The sequence below is a fragment of the Corythoichthys intestinalis genome, chromosome 6 (genome assembly GCF_030265065.1).
Source record: "Corythoichthys intestinalis isolate RoL2023-P3 chromosome 6, ASM3026506v1, whole genome shotgun sequence".
Lineage (NCBI taxonomy): Eukaryota > Metazoa > Chordata > Actinopteri > Syngnathiformes > Syngnathidae > Corythoichthys > Corythoichthys intestinalis.
The window spans coordinates 17988004-18008465 of NC_080400.1; the positions used below are offsets into that span (position 1 = coordinate 17988004).

General features: G+C 38.8%; 1 protein-coding gene across 1 annotated transcript in view; it reads right to left on the reverse strand.

Annotated features, from left to right (window-relative positions):
- LOC130917923 (S-adenosyl-L-methionine-dependent tRNA 4-demethylwyosine synthase TYW1-like) overlaps positions 1-20462 on the reverse strand; it is a 105008-nt gene that overhangs the window by 30587 nt on the left and 53959 nt on the right. The window contains exon 14 of the mRNA XM_057839703.1: positions 18430-18540. Coding sequence (XP_057695686.1) covers positions 18430-18540 — 111 coding nt within the window. The remainder of the gene's footprint in view (positions 1-18429; positions 18541-20462) is intronic.

Below are 20462 nucleotides of genomic sequence, written 5' to 3' on the forward strand. Positions count from 1 at the left end.
TACAACAACCATACTTACTGACAAATCTTGTCCAAGGATCATATAAGCACAACATTACAACGTAGGCTTCAGCCCGAGACGTCGTGCAGCCATATGAACTGGCAAGAAAAAAATAAACCATGTCGCAAAGCGACCACAAGAGTTCGCTGTTGTGCTGCAGCACAAAAAGCCTTGCTGTAAAACTTACCAAAAGGCAGAATACTGTCTGAGCGGGACATGTGCGTTAATTGCGTCAAATATTTTAACGTGATTAATTTAAAAAATTAATTACCGCGCGTTAACGCGATAATTTTGACAGCCCTAATATATATACAGTGGTACCTCTACATACGATCGCTTCGACACACGAACTTTTCGACATCCGACGTAAAATTTGACTCGCCATTTGTTTCTACATCCGACGACATGCTCGAAATACGACGACAATGGCAGCACCGCAGACGAATGCACGGCGGATTTTCTTGTGTGACAAATCAACACAGGTTTCAGAAAAGGTTGGTACAGGTGGTGAAACAAGGAAAAAGTTGACGCTTACCTTCTAAATGAAGGTGCAAATGACAGAAAAATATGAGGGTGGGGTGAAATGGCTCAACAATACATCTCCACGGTCCTCCTCCGACCATCGTTCGCCAGTCTTTATAAGTTAAGCTGACAATTCTTATTGTGGTAACATCTCCAGAGAAATTGCCAGCTTCGCCACGTTTTCATCATTTCTTTCACAACTGATTCAACACAAAACGCCTGCTGTCTGCCGCAATTGACGATGTTCTCAAGAAAGCATTGAAAGCGAAAGTAAACTCTCACCCGCTCCCCTCCCTCTTTGTCACGTGAGCCCCGCGGTGCCTTCAGGTACAGAAAAAAACGTCCGCCTTATTAGAACCCGTTTTGTTACACTATTACAGGAATTATTATTATTATTATATTATTAATCCGATTTTTATTTATTATTTATTTGTTTTGCTATATGTAATTGCCATTTGTAATAGTACCAGCAGTATTTTTTAAGGATTTAGTGCAGGTTTTTGGGCTGTGGAACGAATTAATGGAATTATAATGTATTCCTATGGGAAAATCCTGCTTGACATACGACCATTTCGACTTACAAACAAGGTCCTGGAACGGATTAACTTCGTATGTAGAGGTACCACTGTACAGTGGCACCTCGACATACGATCGCTTCGACACACGATCTTTTCGACATCCGACGTAAAATTTGACGCGCCATTTGTTTCTACATCCGACGACATGCTCGAAATACGACGACACGACAGCAACGCAAACGAACTCACGGCGGATTTTCTTGTGTGAGAAATCAACACAGGTTTCCAAAAAGTTGGTACAGTTGGTGAAACAAGGAAAAAAGTGATGCTTACCTTTGAAATGAAGATGCAAATTATAGAAAAATATGAGCGTGGGGTGCGCATCCGTGAGCTGGCTCAACAATACAGCTCCACGGTCCTCTTCCGACCACCGTTCGCCAGTCTTTATAAGTTAAGGTGACAATTATTATTGTGGTAACATCGCCAAAGAAATCGCCAGCTTCGTCACGTTTTTATAATTTATTTAAGAACTTTTTCAACACAAAACGCCCATTGCCCTCTGCAGATGACTGTGCTCTCAAGAAAATGAAAGTATTATCTCTACCGCACTGACCTATCTCACTGTGACGTCAGCTCCGCTGTGCATTCAGGTACAGCAAAAAGTGTCCGCCACATTAGAATCCAATTTGTTACATTATTAACGGAATCATTTTTATTTTATTATTATTATTATTATTATTAATATTATTATTATCATTATTATATTATTCTGATTTTTATTAATAACTTATTTATTTTGCTATGTTTAATTGCCAGTATTGCAGTATTTATTATGGATTTAGTGTAGGTTTTTGGGTGTGGAACGAATTAATGGAATTTTAATGTATTCCTATGGGAAAATCCTGCTCGACATACGACCATTTCGACTTACAAACAAGGTCTTGGAACGAATTAACTTCGTATGTAGAGGTACCACTGTATATGTATACACTCACCGGCCACTTTATTAGGTACACCTGCCCAACTGCTCGTTAACACTTAATTTCTAATCAGCCAATCACATGGCGGCAACTCAGTGCATTTAGGCATGTAGACATGGTTTAAGACAATCTCCTGCAGTTCAAACCGACCATCAGTATGAGGAAGAAAGGTGATTTGAGTGACTTTGAACGTGGCATGGTTGTTGGTGCCAGAAGGGCTGGTCTGAGTATTTCAGAAACTGCTGATCTACTGGCATTTTCACGCACAACCATCTCTAGGGTTTACAGAGAATGGTCCGAAAAAGAAAAAATATCCAGTGAGCGGCAGTTCTGTGGGCGGAAATGCCTTGTTGATGCCAGAGGTCAGAGGAGAATGGCCAGACTGGTTCGAGCTGATAGAAAGGCAACCGTGAATCAAATAACCACCCGTTACAACCAAGGCAGGCAGAAGAGCATCTCTGAACACACAGCACGTCAAACTTTGAGGCAGATGGGCTACAGCAGCAGAAGACCACGCCGGGTGCCACTCCTTTCAGCTAAGAACAGGGAACTTAGGCTACAATTTGCACAAGCTCATCGAAATTGGACTACAGAAGATTGGAAAAATGTTGCCTGGTCTGATGAGTCTCGATTTCTGCTGCGACATTCGGATGGTAGGGTCAGAATTTGGCGTCAACAACATGAAAGCATGGATCCATCCTGCCTTGTATCGACGGTTCAGGGTGGTGGTGGTGGTGTAATGATGTGGGGAATATTTTCTTGGCACTCTTTGGGCCCCTTGGTACCAATTGAGCATCGTTGGAACGCCACAGCCTACCTGAGTATTGTTGCTGACCATGTCCATCCCTTTATGACCACAATGTACCCCACTTCTGATGGCTACTTTCAGCAGGATAATTTGCCATGTCATAAAGCTGGAATCATCTCAGACTGGTTTCTTGAACATGACAATGAGTTCACTGTACTCAAATCTCCTCCACAGTCACCAGATCTCAATCAAATAGAGCATCTTTGGGATGTGGTGAAACAGGAGATTTGCATCATGGATGTGCAGCCGACTAATCTGAACCAACTGTGTGATGCCATCATGTCAATATGGACCAAACTCTCTGAGGAACGCTTCCAGCACCTAGTTGAATCTATACCACGAAGAATTGAGGCAGTTCTGGAAGCAAAAGGGGGTCCAACTCGTTACTAGCATGGTGTACCTAATAAAGTGGCCAGTGAGTGTATATAATAGTATTATAATAATTATTCATTGCCAATCATATTTTTCATATGTGTCATTTTAAAGCTATTCTTAGTGTAGAATCTGAATTCTGTAGTATTACAGTATTTACATATTAGAGTATTAATTCTGAAGTATGTGGGAATAATTCTGGAAATCGATTATATGACGAACATAACGTGGTTTTATTTTGAAATGTTCACCTGAAGTACGTTCGCTAAACCGCTAACCGTACGCTTTACACCCTGCAAAAAAGCACTGTTCGTCATTGCTTGTGGTGTCACTAATAGATTTTTTTTTTTTCGTTTTTTTCGTTTGCAAATGCTGTTAACCAGCGATTTTTTTTCATGTTCGAAGTGTCACCTTTTAACCGCAAGTTTGCGTTTTGGAGAAAACTGCCAATGTTTTATAGCAAGCTAAAGTAAGTTGTCTTTTTTCCCCATTAGTCTCAATGTAGTAATGCTAACGATTACAGTGTTTAATATAGATGTGTTTCCTTATTTTGTACGTCTGAACTGCAATTCTACGGCGTGTTGATGACCAATAAACATCTGTGAATAGAACTGGAGTCTCATATGCCATCAACCCGCACATGTACACGCACGCACAAATGTATGCACGCACGCACGCGGTGATTAAACGCAGCCGTGAAAATTACCGCCCTCATTATTATTTACCTTGCGATAAAGGACTCATTGCATATTGCGATAGGCTAAGCAACTTCAATAAAACATGTCGTTAGTTAGTTAGATGGACTTATGATCTGCCAGTGTCCATTCTTCTCAACTTTCCACACATATATTTTTTATAGCTTTTTTTTTTTTTTTAACCCTTCATTAATCGTCGTCGGGATGTTGTCAGCGAATAAGCCAGAAGGATTTGCTGACTGTCAAGTGTCACTTTTTTAAAGGGCCGATTTCTGAAGGGCTCAGTTTACGTACTAAGTTACACATGATCACATCACATGATAATAATTTTTTTTTTTTAATCCCAACCTCCACCCCCATAAACATTTTCTTCTCAGATCTACACAATTCACGTAGGTCACCCTTTTTGACTTGAAAGGTGAGAAGAGGGCTTGGAAAAAACGCTCGGTTCGGGTTAGCATGTCGCATAGCTGTCACGACTCCTGTTTTGTTTACGCTCTTTCCTCCGTCTCCAAAGCCGGGGCAGGGAAATGAGAAAAGCCGGACTAACTCTGGTGGCATAAAATACCGCTTGGGAGGGTTTAAGAAGTCAGCAGTTTAGACCATTATGCAGTAATTTCGCCCTGTCGTACTGAATAAATGCATTTTTAATATTTCATATTCCACTTAGCACAAATATGTTATTAGTCATGACCATACCATTTATTCAGCAATTGGGGAAAAATACTTCGATAAAAAGAATATCCTGTAAAAATATTGGAGTAGAGAGATTAAAACAATGATGATATTTTGCTGCTCTCTGTGGCATTTTCCTCATTCTGAATCTTCCCCCTCAATGGGCTGGATTCTAAATCAGCTGAAATCGTTACTCTGCTGACGTCATCACCAAGCTGGGGATGATGGAGTGCTATAATGACAGACGGGGCTGAAACAGCAGATTAAAAGACTAATTTCTCGTCATCTGTGCTTTGCCAAATTGTTGTATATAGTCGAATTGTCTCAAAATATGATTTTAATTCACATAATAATGCTATTTAAGACTTTTTTTTATCCTGTTACAGGCACTTTAAGGTTCTCATGCGGCTCTCACTTACGTCAGGCTTTTTCAAAAATTGCTCAGACAGACAGACACATTTGGGTACTCAGTCCACATAATAGGAGCACCACATTATTAGGTTCACAGTTCATTTTGGAGAAAATTGATGACTTTTAGGCCCGCCCTATGGTCGTGAAAATACGGTAATATATGATTGATAGATGAGCCTAGTCAACGCATTAAAAAAAAACAGGGAGTGATTAATTGCAGCCCAAATATATAGCTTTCACAGAGCGTGTATTGTAGTAGTCTGTAAAATTTCTAGTAAAAGCACTCATTATCGCCATCAATGTCAGCCAAAGGTTAATACGAACATTAATCAGCACTTGTTGTTCAGTGACAAATGAGAAGATCGATCGCAAATATCATTTAGTGAGAGAGCTTTTACACTCTCTATAGGCACCACAAGGGCAGTGGCCATGTAAACACAGTGTTATCAAATCAATACTTCAGACCAAAAAGATATTAGTGACCTCTTGGAACATCGATTACTTTGTGAACGAGCGCCGCACATTGACTCATGGTTCACAAACAACACTCCAGCGTATGTAGGGTTGCGTTGTGCTCATTAAGGTTGCCACAAATGATTATTTTTGCTAGTCTATTTAGAATTGAATATTTTTCTGATTAGTCAACTCATTGGCTCATGTTTAAATACCGTTAATTACTGTAATATTACTCTGGGCTTTACAGTTTTGCTGGAAATGAGCATTGGAAGCAAAGGCTAGACTATAAAAATTTGTACTATGAATACTATGGGGTTTTTTTTTGGTTTTTTTTAATGAATACATGATTCATAAATATATGAATTAATAAATAAAATGAATTTGAAAAACAAAAAAATTAAATCTACAAATAAAAATAAAGGAAAGAGAATTCATATTTCCTTTCATTGCTTTAAGACAAAAATTCACATCACAATTCCACATATTTGCCTTTTTTATGTTTTATTTCAAATATATTTCTTTTGATAAAATATTTTTTTCTAAATTACAATGACTGGAAAAAAAAGAATGAAAACAAGACTAAACTTTTTTCCTGTCTCATTTTCTTTAATATGAAAAATGTAGGAGAAACAGGAAAAGAAAAATACATATGTAAATAAATTAGGGCTGTCAAAATTATCGCGTTAACGAGCGGTAATGAATTTTTAAAATTAATCAAGTTAAAATATTTGACACATTTAACGCACATGCCCCGCTCAAACCGATTAAAATGACAGTACAGTGTAATGTCCACTTGTTACTTGTGTTTTTTGGTTTTTGTCGCCCTCTGCTGGTGCTTGGGTGCAACTGATTTTATGGATTTCAGAACAATGAATGAGCATTGTGTAATTATTGACATCAACAATGGCGAGCTACTAGTTTATTTTTTGATTGAAAATGTTTTCAAATTTTATTAAAACGAAAACATTAGGAGGGGTTTTAATATAAAATTTCTATAACTTGTACTAACATTTATCTTTTAAGAACTACAAGTCTTTCTATCCATGGATCGCTTTAACAGAATGTTAATAATGTTAATGCCATCTTGTTGATTTATTGTTATAATAAATACAGTACTTATATACCGTATGTTGAATAATAAACAAATACAGTACTTATGTACAGTATGTTGGATGTATATATCCGTCTTGTGTCTTATCTTTTCATTCCAACAATAACTTACAGAAAAATATGGCATATTTTATAGATGGTTTGAATTGTGATTAATTACAATTACGGTAGTTAATTTTTAAGCTGTAATTAACTCGATTAAAAATGTTAATCGTTTGACAGCCCTAAAATAAATATTTACGGCAAAACAGCTTAAAAAAAAAAAAAAAAAAGGATTTGGACAATGCCTGTAAAAAATTAATTAAGTATCAAAACAGCCAATTTCCTAATCGATTGGTTGTTGATTAGTTGTGGCAGCCCTTGTGCTTATAAGCAAATACACGACAGTCCAAATGGGGGAAGAAAAGCAGTAAACAAAACGCAGACTGTATGAGTGGAGGACTGATGATTTAACATGAGTTTAGCTTGTTAGTTTGAATGTAGTGGCAAAGTGCAAAGCAAGCAAATCTCCAGAACACATTTCATTAAAGGAAACACAAATACACGCTCGTATATGCTTGTCATCACGCCAGAAAGTTTTCGTTTCTCATTACGCCGACAAGTCCCTGAATTTTCTCCACTAATCAAATATTTACAGTAAAGACAAAAAAAAAAACAGTAAGACTAGTCCCATGTCATTTTGCAAAATGAATTGCACCCAGCAGGTTTGAATATAGCAGCGGCGATTGCTGTATTACTGCAAGGGAAGCTAAGCTTCCCCCAAAATAAACCATTAAATGTATACTGTTGTGTTTACATGTTATTGACTAAATACACTGCTGTCCAAAACTATTGGCACCCCTGCAATTCTGTCAGATAATGCTCAATTTCTCCCAGAAAACAATTGCAATAACAAATGCTTTGGTAGTAATCTCTTCATTTATTTTGCTTGCAATGAAAAAACACAAAAGAGAATGAAAAAAATAAATAAATCATTATCATTTTACACAAAACACAAAAAAATTGGCACCACCAGCCTAGTACTTGGTAGCACAACCTTTAGACAAAATAATTGCGAACAACCACTTCCGGTATCCATCAATGAGTTTCTTACAATGTTCTCCTGAAATTTTAGACCACTCTTCTTTGGCCAACTGCTCCAGGTCTCTGAGATTTGAAGGGTGCCTTCCCCAAGCTGCCATTTTCAGATCTCACCACTGGTGTTCTATGGGATTCAGGTTTGGGCTCATTGCTGGCCACTTTAGATGTCTTCAGTGCATACTCTCCAACCCTTTTTGAAGTGTGTTCTAGGTCTTTGTCCTGTTGGAAGACCCATGACCTCTGAGGGAGACCCAACTTTCTCACATTGGGACCTACATTATGCTGCAAAATTTGTTGGCAGTCTTCAAACTTCATAATGCCACACATACGGTCAAGCAGTCCAGTGCAAGAGAGAGCAAAGCAACCCCAAAACATCAGGGAAACTCCGCCATGTGTGACTGTGAGGACCGTGTTCTTTTTTTTCCTGTAAACTATGTTGCTGCCTTTTCCCAAAAAGCTTACTTTTGTCTCATCTGACCAGAGACCATTCTTCCAAAATGTTTTTGGCTTTCTCAGGTAAGTTTTGGCAAACTCCAGCCTGGCTTTTTAATGTCTCTGGGTCAGTAGTAGGGTAAGTAAGTATGGTCTTCCTGGGTATCCTACCATAGAGTCCCTTTCCATTCAGACACCGACAGATAGTACGGGTTGACACTGTTGCACCCTCAGACTGCGGGACAGCTTGAACTTGTTTGGATGTTAGTCTAAGTTCTTTATCCACCATCCGCACAATCTTTCGTTTAAATCTCTCGTCAATTATTCTTTTCCGTCTACATCTAGTTAGGTTAGCCAGAGTGCCATGGGCTTTACACTTATTGATGAGACTGCGTACGGTAGACACAGGAACATTCAGGTTTTTGGAGATGGACTTGTCACCTTGATTTTGCCAATGCTTCCTCACAATCTTGCTTCTCAAGTCCTTAGACAATTCTTTGCTCTTTTTTCTTTTCTCCATGCTCAATGTGGTAAACACAAGGACATGGGACAGAGGTTGAGTCAACTTTAATCCATTTTACCTGGCTGCAAGTGTGATTTAGTTATTGCCACCACCTAGTATGTGCCACAGGTAAGTAACAGGTGCTGTTAATCACACAAATTAGAGAAGCATGATTTTTCAAAGGGTGCCAATGAGAGGAGTTAAAAAAAATCGATTATTACATGCATCGCGATTCGACACGTGACGATTCGATTACGATTCATAAAGGTTCATAAACGATGATTTTCACTCATAACATTATGACAGCCGCTCGGTGCCAAACGAAATTCAAGACACGTCTGCTGCCCGGACACCGTTAACGAACTCACGCACAACGTTAAGATGGATGCTCCCAGTTTCTGGGAGATTTACTCTTTTTTAAAAGAATGGAAAATAAGTTTGTGTATAACACAGGCAGGCAAAGAATGTGTGCAAGTAATTTTTTAGAGCGAGAAGGGAAGACAGATAATTCGTTGCTCCTTGTCTTTCCCTCTGTCCATCAGTTGTTTTAAGGCATTTCAATTGAAAAATGCCCTGAGTGTGTTGCTAAGACCTGTGTGTGTCTATAAGAGGTGAGTACACGAACCCTCTTGTACTGTGTAGCCTTTATTGTTGTTGTTTTTGAGATGTTAATAGTTAGCGCCGAGCGCTAAGGTAATTAGCTAATTCGCTAACGTGTATTTCATATGCAAACGTGTAAAACCATGGTTAAGTACAGCGGTAACACTACAAACATGCGAAATAGTATAGAAATCTGCTGTTGCGGGAGAAAGAGGGAGTGAAGTGCGCGAGCTGTAACAGGTCAAGAGCAGTTGTGATTTCCACCTGTAAAACTGTGAAAACAAAGTATATTGGTTAAAAGAAGTCTTTTTTCTAAAGAGACTTTGTTTGTGTCCACAAAATGTGGAATTCATTCCACCAGTGTAAATTTTATTGTATTGTTGAGAGAAATAAGTACTCCCTTTAAAATGGTTAAGGTTTTTGCACTTTCTTGTAAAAAATAAATAAAAAGGAAGCTTAAGGGCAGCTTTTTGTTGTATGGGCATGTTTCAATCTTTCCTGAGAAATCATAAGAATGTTTTAAATAAATAATGGACATAAATTTGCTTGGCTATTTTAGTAATCAGTACTGTACGATGTATCGTTAATCGCGATACCGCGATAGTCGCAATAACCGCGATCATCGTTCAAAAATCCAATCGGAGCACCCTGAATCGTAATCGAATCGAATCGTGGGGTGCCTAAGATGGCACACCCCTAGTGCCAATACTTTTGTTCGGCCCATTTTTGGAGTTTTTTTTATAAAATGACAATGATTTAACCCCCCCCCCCCCCCCCCCCATTCTCTTTTGTGTTTTTTATTGCTAGCAAAATAAATGAAGATATTACTACCAAAGTTTTTGTAATTGCAATCATTTTCTGGGAGAAATTGAGCAATATCTGACAGAATGGCAGGGGTGCCAATACTTTTGGCCAGCAGTGTACGCGCTTAAATTCTGTTCACAATTAGCTTCTTATCACTGGTTATGATACGTCTTGCTTTTCATTCATACGCACATCTTAACAGTCCTTTAAACAGTGTGGACGCTGTGCGTTTGTTAAAAACAGTTCAACCTAAAAAGAGGATGGATGCTGCAAGAAAACAATGATCCAAAACACAGACGTAAATCAACTTCAGAATGGTTTCAGAAGAACAAAATGCACATTCTGGAGTGGCCAAGTCAAAGTCCAGACTTGATGCCAGACATCCCAGAAATCTGACTGAACTACAGTAGTTTTGTAGAAAAGAATGGGCCAAGATTAGTCCTGATCGATGTGCCAGACTGATCTGCAGCTACAGGAAGCGTCTGGTTGATGTAATTGCTGCCAAAGGGGGGCCCACAAAATATTAAATGTCTGATTCACTTACTTATTTTTCCCCCTTATGTCATTGTCTGCATACTATCCTTATTAAAATATGAAAACCTATAAATGTTTGGGTGGTTTTAGTTAAAAGCAGGCCTTGTTTTTTCATCTGTGTGATTTTGACAAAGATCGGATCACATTTGATGGTGATTTTATGCAGACATGTGAGAAAATCCAAAAGTTTCAGCTACTTTATCATACCACTGTATAGGTTTCTACTGTTTGGTTTACTACAACAGTATAATATACTGAAATTATACAGTGGGGAGAACAAGTATTTGATACACTGCCGATTTTGCTGGTTTTCCCACTTGTAAAGCATGTAGAGGTCTGTAATTTGTATCATAAGTTCTCTTCAACAGTGAGGGACGGAATCTAATACAAAAAAAAACAGAAAAATCACGTATGATTTTTAAATAATAAATTTGCATTTAATTGCATGAAATAAGTATTTGATACATCACAAAAATCCAACTTAATATTTGGTACAGAAACCTTTGTTTGCTATTACAGATACCAAACGTTTCCTGTAGTCCTTGACGAGGTTTGCACACACTGCAGTCGGGATTTTGGCCCACTCCTCCATGCAGATCTTCTCCAGAGCATTCAGGTTTCGGGGCTGCTGCCGGGCAACACAGACTTTCACCTCCCTCCATAGATTTACTATCGGGTTCAGATCTGGTGGCTGGCTAGGCCACTTAAGGACCTTAAGATGCTTCTTATGGAGCCACTCTTTAGTTGCCTTGGCTGTGTGCTTTGGGTCGTTGTCATGCTGGAAGACCCAGCCACGACCCATCTTCAGGGCTCTCACTGAAGGAAGGAGGTTGTCAGCCAAGATCTGGCGATACATAGCCCCATCCATCCTCCCCTCAATACGGTGCAGTCGTCCTGTACCCTTGGCAGAGAAGCAGCCCCAAAAAAATGATGTTTCCTCCTCCATGTTTCACGGTTGGGATGGTGTTCTTGGGGTTGAACTCATCCTTCTTTTTCCTCCAAACACGACGAGCCGAGTTTAGACCAAAAAGTTCAATTTTGGTCTCATCCGACCACATGACCTTCTCCCATCGCTCCTCTGGATCATCCAGATGGTCAGTGACAAACTTCAGACGTGTCTGGACATGCACTGGCTTCAGCAGCGGGACCTTGCGTGCGCTGTAGGATTTGAATCCATGATGACGTAATGTGTTTCCGATGGTTTTCTTCTAGACTGTGGTTCCAGCTCTCTTCAGGTCATTGACCAGGTCCTGCCGTGTAGTTCTGAGCTGACCCCTCACCTTCCTCATGATCAGTGATGCCCCACGAGGTGAGATCTTGCATGAAGCCCCAAAACGAGGCAGATTGCTCGTCAACTTGAACTTTTTGCATTTTCTAATAATCGCTCCAACAGTTGTTACCTTCTCACCAAGCTGCTTGCTTATTTTCCTGTAGCCCATCCCAGCCTTGTGCAGGTCTATTATTTTATCCCTGATGTCCTTACACAGCTTTTTGGTCTTGGCCATTGTGGAGAGGTTGGAGTTTGTTTGTTTGAGCATGTGAACAGGTGTCTTTTATACAGGTAACAAGTTCAAACAGGTGCAGTTACTTCCAGTAATGAGTGGAGAACAGGAGGGGTTCTTAAAAAAGAACTAGGAGCCGAAATATTTACTAGTTGGTAATGTATCAAATACTTATTTCATGCAGTTAAATAGAAATTTATTATTTAAAAATTATACAATGTGATTTTCTGGATTTTTGTATTAGATTCCGTCCCTCACAGTTGAAGAGAACTTATGATACAAATTACAGACCTCTACATGGCGAAAGTGGGAAAACCAGCAAAATCGGCAGTGTATCAAATACTTGTTCTCCCCACTGTAGTTTTTAGATTTGGTGTGCCACCCCAAAATTTGAAGAGTCACCATTTTGACACCCCTATAAAAATGTTCTGGTGGTGCCACTGGCGCGAAAACAAAAACCCTGAAGAAAAATGAAACTGGAGCGTTCTGCCACGTTGAATTATTAACTGGATTTGGTCACACGTGTGAGGCGACCGTTCGCTCGCATCCTCCATCATCATATGGGGGTCCGTCTGCCACCTAATTACAGCTGACGGACTCTGGGCTCACCCTTGGTAAAGTAATAGGTTGGTGGAAGGCGGCGGTGTGCACTTGATTATGAATGAGAGAGGAAAAGAGGACGCGTTCCCAGGAGAGCCTGCCTCGTGAATGCTAACAATGAGCCTGCCGTTCTCTTTCGCTTGGGGAATAACGCAACGTTTTTTCAATGTGGCTGTTTTGAGGGACCCACTTAGTTGGAATTAAAACATCATTTCCCAATTTGATGGTTTATTCAACCCTCAGATCTCGGTGCTTTGTGACTATTTCAGCTGGTTTGTTACCTTTCATGTGTAGATGTAATGGGGTTGGTTGTCACAATTTTTACTATTTCATGAATATCTTCCCATTAAAACATCTTAGTTATTTAACATATTGGCTTGGATTTTACATTCTTTTCAAACAAGGAATAGTAATACTAAAACATTGCTATCAAATCAGAACAGGTTTACAAGAAAAAAAAAAAGAACAGGCTTTCAATGTTGCTTCAAAACAACAACAAAAAGATTTAGAGGTATTAAACAACAATTAATTTGAGTCCAGAACTGAACATCAACACACTGTCTGAAACAGAGTGCTCTCCAAATATGCACAGTTGGTGTGAACGCTGTTTGCACATAACACTGCCCACTGTTGTGTTTTAGTGCCTTCAATTATATTTTATTGTCAAGTTCTTTTTAATTCTATTTATTTGATGCACACAAATGACAGCTGCTGGAAACGATTTCACTCTGTCCCGTACAGTGACTATAAAAATCATTTGAATCCTTTGAACTGTTGACGTGACAAAGTTTAACTAACAGCTAACAGCTAAGTAACTGGTTAGCTAGTAGTTTTAAATCAAAACTGTAGCTTTGTTCTCATCAGTGTTGTTTTTGGCAGCTCGTTTATTTTTCATCTTAGTCTTAGTCTTTTGGACGAAAATACTTATTGCAGTGCTGGCCAAAAGTACTGACACCCCTGTAATTCTGTCAGTTACTGCTCAATTTCTACCAGAAAATGATTGCAATTACAAATGCTTTGGTAAAAGGTGTTATACAGCGCTTTTCCACCTTTCAAGGCGCTCAAAGCGCTTTACACGATAGTAATATCTTCATTGATTTTGCTTGCAATGAAAAACACAAAAGAGAATAAAAATAAATCCATAAATCATCATCATTTTACACAAAACCCCCCAGAAAGGGCAAGACAAAAGTATTGGCACCCTTTGAAAAACTTGTGATGCTTCTCTAGTATGTGTAATTAACAGCACCTGTGGGACATTACAGGGCGGTGGCAATAACTAAATCACACTTGCAGCCAGTTAAAATGGATTAAAGTTGACTCAAGCTCTGTCTTGTGTCCATGTGTGTGTACCACATTGAGCACGGAGAAAAGAAAGAAGACCAAAGAACTGTCTGAGGACTTGAGAAGCAACATTTTGAGGATGCATGGGCAATCTCAAGGCTACATGTCCATCTCCAAAAATCTGAATGTTCCTGTGTCTACCGTGTGCAGCATCATCAATAAATGTAAAGCCAATGGCACTGTGGCTAACCTCCCTAGATGTGGACAGAAAAGAAAAATTGACGAGAGATTTCAACAAAAGATTGTCCGGACGGTGGATAAAGAACCTCCACTAACATCCAAACAAGTTCAAACTGTCCCGCAGTCCGAGGGTACAACAGTGTCAACCCATACTATCCGTCGGCGTCTGAATGAAAAGGGACTCTATGGTAGGATACCCAGGAAGACCCCACTTCTGACCCAGAGACATAAAAAAGCCAGGCTGGAGTTTGCCAAAACTTACCTGAGAAAGCCAAAAACGTTTTGGAAGAAAGTTCTATGGTCAGATGAGACAAAAGTATAGCTTTTTGGGAAAAGGCATCAACATAGAGTTTACAAGGAAAAAACACGAGGCCTTCAAAAAAAAAAGAACACAGTCCCCACAGTCAAACATGGCGGAGGTTCACTGATAATTTTGGGTTGCTTTGCTGCCTCTGGCACTGGACTACATGACGGTGTGTATGGTATTATGAAGTCTGCAGACTACCAACAAATTTTGCAGCATAATGTAGGGCCCAGTGTAAGAAAGCTGGCTCTCCCTCAGAGGTCATGGGTCGAAAGCACTGGAGATGTCTAAAGTGGCCAGCAATGAGCCCAGATCTGAATCCCATAGAACACCTGTGGCGTGATCTGAAAATAACAGTTTGGAGAAGCCACCCTTCAAATCTCAGAGACCTGGAGCAGTTGGCCAAAGAAGAATTTTCTAAAATTCCAGCAGAGCATTGTAAGAATCTCACTGATGGATACCGGAAGCGGTTGTTCGCAGTTATTTTGTCTAAAGGTTGAGCTACCAAGTATTAGGCTGAGGGTGCCAATACTTTTTTCGGGCCCATTTTTGGAGTTTTGAGTAAAATGATAATAATGTAATTTTTCCCCCATTCTTTTTTGTGTTTTTTCATTGCAACCAAAATAAATGAAGATATTACTACCAAAGCATTTGTAATTGCAATCATTTTCTGGGAGATTGAGCATTATCAGACAGAATTGCAGGGGTGCCAATACTTTTAGCCAGCACTGTAGGCTTTCAAAATGTACTCACCTTCGTCTAGTTTTAGTCAACGAAAACTCAGAAAATGTTTTAATGGACAATTCCTCAAAATGGTTTCGTCTGTGAAATTCAGTTTTAGTCCATGACAAAATAAATGAAATGTTTCCAACTATTTTGAATGAACATTGACAGACGAACAAATAATTTTAGAGTGTACAAGGACATCACCATCTTCGTGATAATACACACTCAGCCGGAAAACAGTAGATTATTTCAATTAATTAAACTCACCTGGATGCCAAGAACTGTCTGTAAAAAGTTTTCCAAGAGTTTAAGATGACACTCACGATGATAAATGCTAACACGAATAATATGCTAACACTGCAAGTTACATTTAGTGTGTGATGATCACTCAGCACAGACCTTTAAAGGCTAAAGCAACAAGGCATATCTAGCCAAGATGAGAAAAAAAAATTTACCAAGCAGCACCTGACATGTGTTTCACAAATGACAAGTCCGGAGCCTCCAGAGGGGACCGGTGAGTAGGCAAGTGAGTCGGGCGGAGCACGTCACATGAATGACACAACCCAACATAGCTACAATGCATGTTAACATCATATAAGATAAGGAAATGTCAGACATTGTGAACCTATGACGGAAACTAGCGAATTTTCATCTGGCATTTGTCTCGTTATATTTTAGTCTCCCACGACACGTTTTTAGCTCGTCATCGTCATGAAAAAAAATTGTTCATCGACCAAATGTTTTTGTTATCGTCATCGTTGACGAAAACAACACTGGTTCTCATGCTTTTCAAGTAACACTTTTATAACTAGAAACCTGCTGTTTAAAAGCTCATAAAAGAATAGTGAAGACCTTAATATTTTGAAATGAACCCTAAAGAAGGTAAATTCATCTTACCTCAAAGTGATGTGAAACGCTACATTAAAACTAATGTGTGTGGTTTTTTTTTTGGGCACAGTGCCGATTATTTCAATACTGACCGCCCTCTAACGGCTGAGTTATAACAAGTGTGACATCTAACTAGGGCTGTCCCAAACGACTAATTTTCTCCCGATTAGTCAGCCGACTATTTTTACGATTAGTCGACTAATCTAATAATTTAATTATTTATTTTTTTTATTTTTTTACCAATTTAGCAATGAAATTTTTGTTGACGCTTATCAATTCACAAAAAACATATTGGAACACTCAAATTATTTATTAAAGTACAAATAAACACGTAAATAACAATAATAAATCACAAATAAACAATGAGTTCAAATGCTGATAGAATTAACTAGTGTAGCATCCCGATTGAAAAGATGGTCTCTTAAACTGATGGTTTACAACTTTTATTCCATCCTTGATGTAAACACACTGTTTCTTACGAGCTACGGTGCACACAAATAAAGCAACACAATTAGAAATTAACAAAAACTTTTCACCTTTTTCCTTTTAAACCTTATTTATATATCAATGAATTGCCTATATGAATTGCCTTTACCTTAATTTATTACCTTATCATTGACAATCTCTCCCTTGAGTGCAATTACTGTATATACTGTATATATTTATGACCTTTTAACCTTATATAATTTTCTATACCATAAAATAAACCATAACATGAAATAAACCTTTCAATTAGCATTAAGAACAATACTAATAGCACTTATAGGCCCATTGTCAATGAAACATTATTATTTAGTAAGGCGACAGCACCCTCTGGTGTACAAAAAATGAAAGAAAAAAAATTACAAACTGCGTGAAGGCGCTTGAGGTGTTTATTCACGGCCGACGTGCAGCCAAGCTTGGCATCGAAGAGACAGGACAGAAGAGTGTACTCTCCTTTGTTTCTTTGAAATAAGGCAATGTTTTGGACACTCTGGTGCGCTTTTTTTTGGCTTTGTGCCGCTTTCCCCGCTTGCAAACACAGCATCCGACATTCTAACTTTCCACGCATATATTTTTTTAACCCTTCATTAACCGTCGACGGGATGTTGTGCTGGTCGACGGATTTATGTCATCGATGACGTCGACTATGTCGACTAGTCGGGACAGCTCTACATCTAACCCATGGGACAAGCAACTCTGTTCTTCACTATCTCACTGTAGATTCAACCAGGTTTTTCTGTGCTGAACAAATTGCACTGCCAAATTTCAACTTCTACACAGCAATAGAGGTCCATTCCTTTGAAACTGTAAGGCCTGGCAGTGAATAACCATGTTTCACTGTCATTGACGCTGATAGACAACAGTGACGGCGATAGACGTCCAATCCATTTGTATCCAATACAATGGCTGCCACCACTTACGATGACCACAAATATTGGCATTTTTTGTCTATTTTCTTCACTACTACGCATCAGGAAAATTAAATTATGTTTTTTCAATGTATTAAATAAGATTCTTTCCACTGTGACCGTGCACATGTCAATCGTCTTTTCCTTTAAATTGTAGCACTTGAAATCAGCAAAATGCCAATGGCATCCCGTGAAATCCAGCCTGAGATGACAAGAGGACAAACGCTGTCTGATGAGGACACGTGTCACAGTCCCACACTAAGTCAATTATTCATCCGCTTTTGCAAAAATAAATAGACTCGCATGCTAAAGGATGCACACGTTGTTAAATAATAAAGCCTTCATGTCTTTTTGGCTGCACTAAAAAGGAATCCTAATACTTGACAAGATAAGGTTTGAGCGGGTCTTTTAGACTCGGAATACAACAAGTTGCGATTTCAATTTGGACTCAAGTTCAGTTCTGTTGTTTCAAAGATTTTGAGTTTGAGCACAGACTGTGTATGAAGATGACCAAAAAAAAAAAAAAAATACAATCAGTAGTACACACAAATTTACAAATTACAGCATTGTAGAACTAAAACCTTATATAAAAAATACAAAAACTACAATATTAGAAAAATCTGTGCTAGAACAAATGTATAAGAACAAAATATTACAAACCGTATCTTTACTGTTAAATACGTACAGCAACCATCTTTTACATGTAGGTCATTTATACTAGCTGTTGTCCTTCCCTTTGAGTACCAAGCTATCAGATAAAATGTGCATTTTTGCTCGCAGTCGTCTGGTTGTTAAACTTCAAAGCAAGCACAGACGCCACGTGGCAATCATGCCAGCCAGTTTGCTTGAGCCGGCCTCCAGCGCTCTTGGCATTCACACGCATTATCAAAAGAGAAATGAGGATTTGCTGTCTGGATGTCTCTCAAGATGCGAGCCATGTGGATGCACGCCAATAAAACAGAACACAAGAAAAATGACACAAAATCGCATCCTACCTTGACCTCAACAAAGTCAGGCTGGCCTAAAGCAATGAGCTCAGAGTAGGCAGTCATCTCCTCAACGTTCCATGCCTTCACCAGCGTCAGGCGGTAGACAGTCCTCTGCTTCTGCACCATAAGGACATAAGGAATGATACATCATTAACTCATTGGCTGCCATTGACAGCGCGAGAGGTCCAATCCATTTTGACAGGGAGGGTAACTTACTTATTTATGTATTTGTTTTACCGTATTGGCCCGAATATAAGACGGCCCTGATTATAAGACGACCGCCTCTTTTTCAAGACTCAAGTTTGAAAAAAGACTTTTTGAACATCGAATTAATTTTTATACAGAAAATAATTACAGTACATCTGAAACAAATTATAACAATATATTTGAGAGAAAAGTATGTTTTTTGCCGCATTCGAATCTTAATATCTGAACATTTAAATATGTAAACTAAAGTGCAATCACATTCGTAAATGAATGGCTTCTGGTTTTTTTAAATGTAAATAAACCAATCTATTGTGATAAAACAACAAAATTGCAATAAAATCAAAGTGAAGTCTAACTGTAGTCTTGAAAAAAATCTGAATAAGGAAAAACATTGCAATAAAATAATGCAAACTGGTTAAACTAAAAAGAGTAGCTGAGATCTATCATTATCATGACAGAACATCGCTTCAAAGATATCTGGCGCCATCTAGCGTCGTGAATGGGGAGAGTAGCTGGGATCTGTCATAACAGAACATCGCTTCAATTATATCTGGCGTCATCTAGTGTCGTGAATGGGTATAATGTCTAGACCGCGAATATAAGACGACCCCCTCTTTTTCAATCTAATTTCAATGCAAAAAAAAAACACCGTCTTATATTCGGGCCAATACAGTAATTTTTAAATTTTATTTGTCGCGTTCATTTTTGTTTATACTTTTTTTTTGTGTAAAAATACCGTATTTTCGGACTATAAGTCGTACCTGAGTATAAGTCGCACCAGCCCAAAAATGCGCAATGAAGAGGTGGGGAAAAAAAAAAAAAAAAAAACATGAGTCGCACTGAGTGTACGTCGCATTTTTGGGGGAAATATACTTGATAAAATACAACAAATAAAACAGATATGTCATCTTGAAATTCAATTCAAAATAAAAATACAATAGAGAACAACATGCTGAATAAGTGCACAGTATGATTATGTAACATGATGCATGAACAACAAAATGCGACATGGCCGGTATGTTAACGTAACATAGCTATTAAGAGTTATTCAGATAACTATAGCATAAAGAAAATGCTAAAAAGTTTACCAAACTATCAGTGTCACTCCAAAACACCAAAATAACATGTGAAATGATATAATAATGCCTTCATAATTTCACACATAAGTTGCTCCAGAGTATAAGTCGCACCAAACTATGAAAAAAAAACTGGGCTTTATAGTCCGAAAAATACATGTTTTTTTCTTTTATTTAAAAAAAGGGGGGAAACAGTAAGTATTCTCTTTATACTTTATTATTTAAATAAAATTTTTAAAAAATCATATATTTGATAACTGCTGTCCTTGATCTGTCGTTGAAGACTACAAAAACGTTATTACAAACTGAAGGAATCTGACCTTTGAGCCAGATTGCCGGAATCGCGCCAGCCAGACCCGCGCTGGTGCAGTTTCAACGACCCGGGCCGGCGGAACTCAACAACCCGGCCAAAAGGCCCAACTCTGCCATTCACCTTAGTCTTAACCCCTTGTATTGACTTCATTTTGAAAGCTGGAAAAATGCTTCGAAGCACAAGTTGCCAATTTATTCAGGTTGACATGTGTTTAGGATAATCTTCTGTTTAGTTTGTGTGTCACCATTGCTGGGTCATGGTTGATGAGGCAACTGAGGTGAGAGGTTGGGCCTGCCTTGATGTCTGACAGCCAACGAGCTATCAAACTTAGTTCTTTTTGTTCTCGGGTGTTGCTTTGGTAGGCCGGGGTGTCTTGGCTTTGCTTAGCAGGTGAGGGCTGATAAGCCAGCCCGCTACTGTGCCAAACGGCATGGAGTATAGTC